The sequence below is a fragment of the Chelonoidis abingdonii genome, chromosome 1, assembly GCF_003597395.2.
Source record: "Chelonoidis abingdonii isolate Lonesome George chromosome 1, CheloAbing_2.0, whole genome shotgun sequence".
Lineage (NCBI taxonomy): Eukaryota > Metazoa > Chordata > Testudines > Testudinidae > Chelonoidis > Chelonoidis abingdonii.
The window spans coordinates 148,718,690-148,721,605 of record NC_133769.1 but is presented as its reverse complement, the minus strand read 5'-3'; the positions used below and the strand labels follow the sequence as shown (position 1 = coordinate 148,721,605).

Below are 2,916 nucleotides of genomic sequence, written 5' to 3'. Positions count from 1 at the left end.
CCCCCCGCTCCACTGACCTCCCCCTCTGCATCTCCGGCTTCTCCCCCCGCCCCACAGGGACCCCCGCCGGGGCTGTCTCCGCCCCCCATCCCAGCGGGGCGGGGGCGGATCCTGCTGCCGCTCCCCTGGGGCCGAGGCGGCTCCGAGGCTTCTCCCAGGTCCCCGGGACAGAGAGTCACTTTCCCGCCCGGCCCCAGCGCCCCCCCCCGGGGTCTCTCACTCACCGGGGGCTCCGGGCCGGGGCTGGGCGGGCAGAGCCCGGGGGCGGGGCCCAGCTGGAGAAAGCCCCCGGCCGGGCACGGAGGGGTTAATGCCGGACCCCCCCGCACAGACCCGGGAGCAGCAGCTGCTCAGCCCGGACCCGGCTCACACGGGGGCGGCAGCAGCTTTGTTCTCCCGCCCGCACCTGGCTTGCACAGAGCATGCGCGGTTTCCCCTACTGAAACCCTCCCTTACCAGGCTAGAAAGGGCGGAAGCGGCCGCGGGGCAGGCTGGGAGATGTAGTTCGGGTTGCGTTTCCCGGCTCTAGGCATGCGCAGCTCGGGGGAGAGGAGGCGTGTGATCAGCTGCTGGGTGAGCGCCGCGCCGCTGCTGCCCCATTGTGACCTGGGATTGCGGGCGGAGCAGGAGGGTCTGTACCGGGGAGACTCATTAATCCCCCGTGCCCGGCCCGGGTCCTGCTCCCAGTGGAGCCACCCCGGGCTCTGCCGCCCTGCTGCGGAGCTGCAGCCTCCAGGTACCGGAGCGAGCCCGGGGGGCGTGGCCGGGCTGTGATTCTTCCCCAGTGTCGCGGGGGGACCCGGCATCTCGCAGCACCGAGATCTGTTCCCTGGGGGGCAGCGCCCGCGGGGGGCTCGGAGCTGCTGTCACCGCAGGAGCCCAGCACCCCCCGGACCCGGCCAGGCTCTGCCCTGCGGCCCCACGGGGGGTCCCGGGGGAGGGGACTGGCCGCACTGGGGTCCCTGCGTGGAGCCGGGCGAGGGCTGTCCAGGGTGGGGCCGAGCTGGGCGGGGGGGAGACAAGGTAAAGGGGCGGATGGAAAATGTCTGTGCAGCCTGGACATGGCTAGGGGGAGGAGAAGAGCAGGTGACCCCTGAGGAGTGGGAAGAGAAGGGGGGGGCTGAGATCCCCTCGGATTTACCGCTGCCCCCTCCCGTGGGGACCCCTCATCGTCTCCCGTCCTGCCCTCTTTTTCTCTAGAGAGCAACGAGCAACATCCAGGGTGACCTCCCCTTCCCTCAAATCCCTGAGAAGTTCCCTGTTCCCCTCCCCCGATTGTGCCCCATTTTCTCTCCATTTCACCAGTATCCAGCTCTCATTGTGGCTGGTGGGGGCTCTGAGGAGTATCTGGGGTCCTTGGCCAGGGACTCTGGGGACTGGGTGGTAGGGAATATCTGATGGGACTCTGGCTGGGTTTGTGGGGGTGTCTGGGGCCCCTGGCTGGGGTTTGCTACTAACCATGAGCCTTCTCCTTGATCAGTTTATGCCAGAATCCTGGCTCCAAGCAGTGCCCGGCAGCCCCCAGCAACGCCCACTCACCATGATAATTTTCTATCCACTTATCAAACACTGTGAGGTGAAATCACAGATTTTTCTCTTCTCCCCTCTTGAAAACTGCAGGAACATCCAGTTCCATAGGGAATATTCATGCCCCCTAGTCCTTGCCCTAGATCTAGGGGGTGAGGAAGGTGGGAAGGGCGTCAGCAGTGCTACACAGTGGTCTTTTCCGCAGCATTCTGAACTCATTCTTTCTGAAATCTGGTTTCATTGAGACCATTGTTAATCCAGAGTCACTGTATGGAAAGTCAAGGAGTGACTCCAGATGGACAGTGGGGTGAATGAGATTCTCTCTGTGAGGAGAGGCTCTCATTAGCTGCTCTTCCCACAGAGCTAAAAGAGGGAAGCTGCTCAAATGCTCTGTCCCTCTCTGCTCAGGATATTGGGATTCAGGTTCCTCTGTCAGAGGCTGCAGCCTCCATTGTGATCTGGGAGACCAGGCTTAGCAGCTGCTGCTCCCCCAGCAGGGTTCTGTGCTGGGAAGTGACCTTTTAAATAAAGCTGCTTCTCTGCCCCACCCACTTGATGACTTTCTCCAGCCCTGGGGCAGACATGAGCCTTGTTTATACTAAATTCTGAGCCAGAGACTCTAGGTAACTGGAAAAAGCCAAGGGAAAATGTTGGGTCTTTAAAATGACTCTACACAAACAGCTGTGCCCTCTTTGCCTCCCCCAGTCATTTCTCCTGCCATTAGCAAGTGCAGGAGCAAATCCAGTCATGGGGAGCAACCAAGCCAGGAATGGGGACTTTCCTACCAGATGGACAGGGAGAGGGGACAGGGAAAAGGAGATACTGGAAGGGGCCATGGGAGAGAGGAGTTTTGAAAGAGATTTCAAGATCTCTAATCTGCCCGGACAGATGTTACTGCACCCTGGGTAGAGTCACTTTCCTGTGGACAAGATGAGGCTCAGACAGAGGAAAACCCAGTCCCTGACCCCATATCCCTCCTGCTGGGGTGTTGCTCCTGTAGGGTCAGTGGCAAAGGGAATTGTTGAAAGTGACTCCTTTAGTTCTGCTTTTTTGTAGACTTTATTACAGGATGTGGGGAGGGAGATTAAAAATGTGTCTGTGGCCTTAGCCTTTTAGGAGGAGCAGGTCTACATTGTAATAAAGCAATCAAGCATTTTTCCAGCATGGCAGACTCTAGGAAGTCTGTCTGCAGAGAAAGGGCCTGGGGGAATCATGATGTGAAATTAACTGAAGCCTGTTCTGAAACCTCCACCACTGCCCTCCTCACCCAGAGAGGCTTAGGGAAGTTCTCCTGCCAAGGAGCTCTCCCTGGACCCTGCTAGGGGCTCCATCTCCTGTATCAGTCTGTGGCTAGTAGGTGTGTGATGAATCTGCTGGGAGAGACAAGGG

The 2,916-nt window shown here is 59.8% G+C and overlaps 3 protein-coding genes across 4 annotated transcripts in view; 2 read left to right on the top strand and 1 right to left on the bottom strand.

Moving 5' to 3' along the window:
• The window catches only part of LOC116823565 (uncharacterized), a 19,132-nt gene extending 18,691 nt beyond the window's left edge, over positions 1–441 (bottom strand). Inside the window, exon 1 of one of the 2 annotated variants that reach the window (XM_075069761.1) lies at positions 225–441. The gene's annotated coding sequence lies outside the window, so the exon portion shown is untranslated. The remainder of the gene's footprint in view (positions 1–224) is intronic. The other variant, XM_075069733.1, reaches the window with a different exon arrangement.
• LOC116823564 (uncharacterized) overlaps positions 1–2,916 on the top strand; it is a 160,004-nt gene that overhangs the window by 145,667 nt on the left and 11,421 nt on the right. The window lies entirely within an intron of this gene.
• Positions 518–2,916, top strand: part of LOC116820769 (uncharacterized) — a 292,353-nt gene continuing 289,954 nt past the window's right edge. The window contains 1 exon segment of the mRNA XM_075069689.1: positions 518–736. Coding sequence (XP_074925790.1) covers positions 532–736 — 205 coding nt within the window. The 5' untranslated portion in view covers positions 518–531.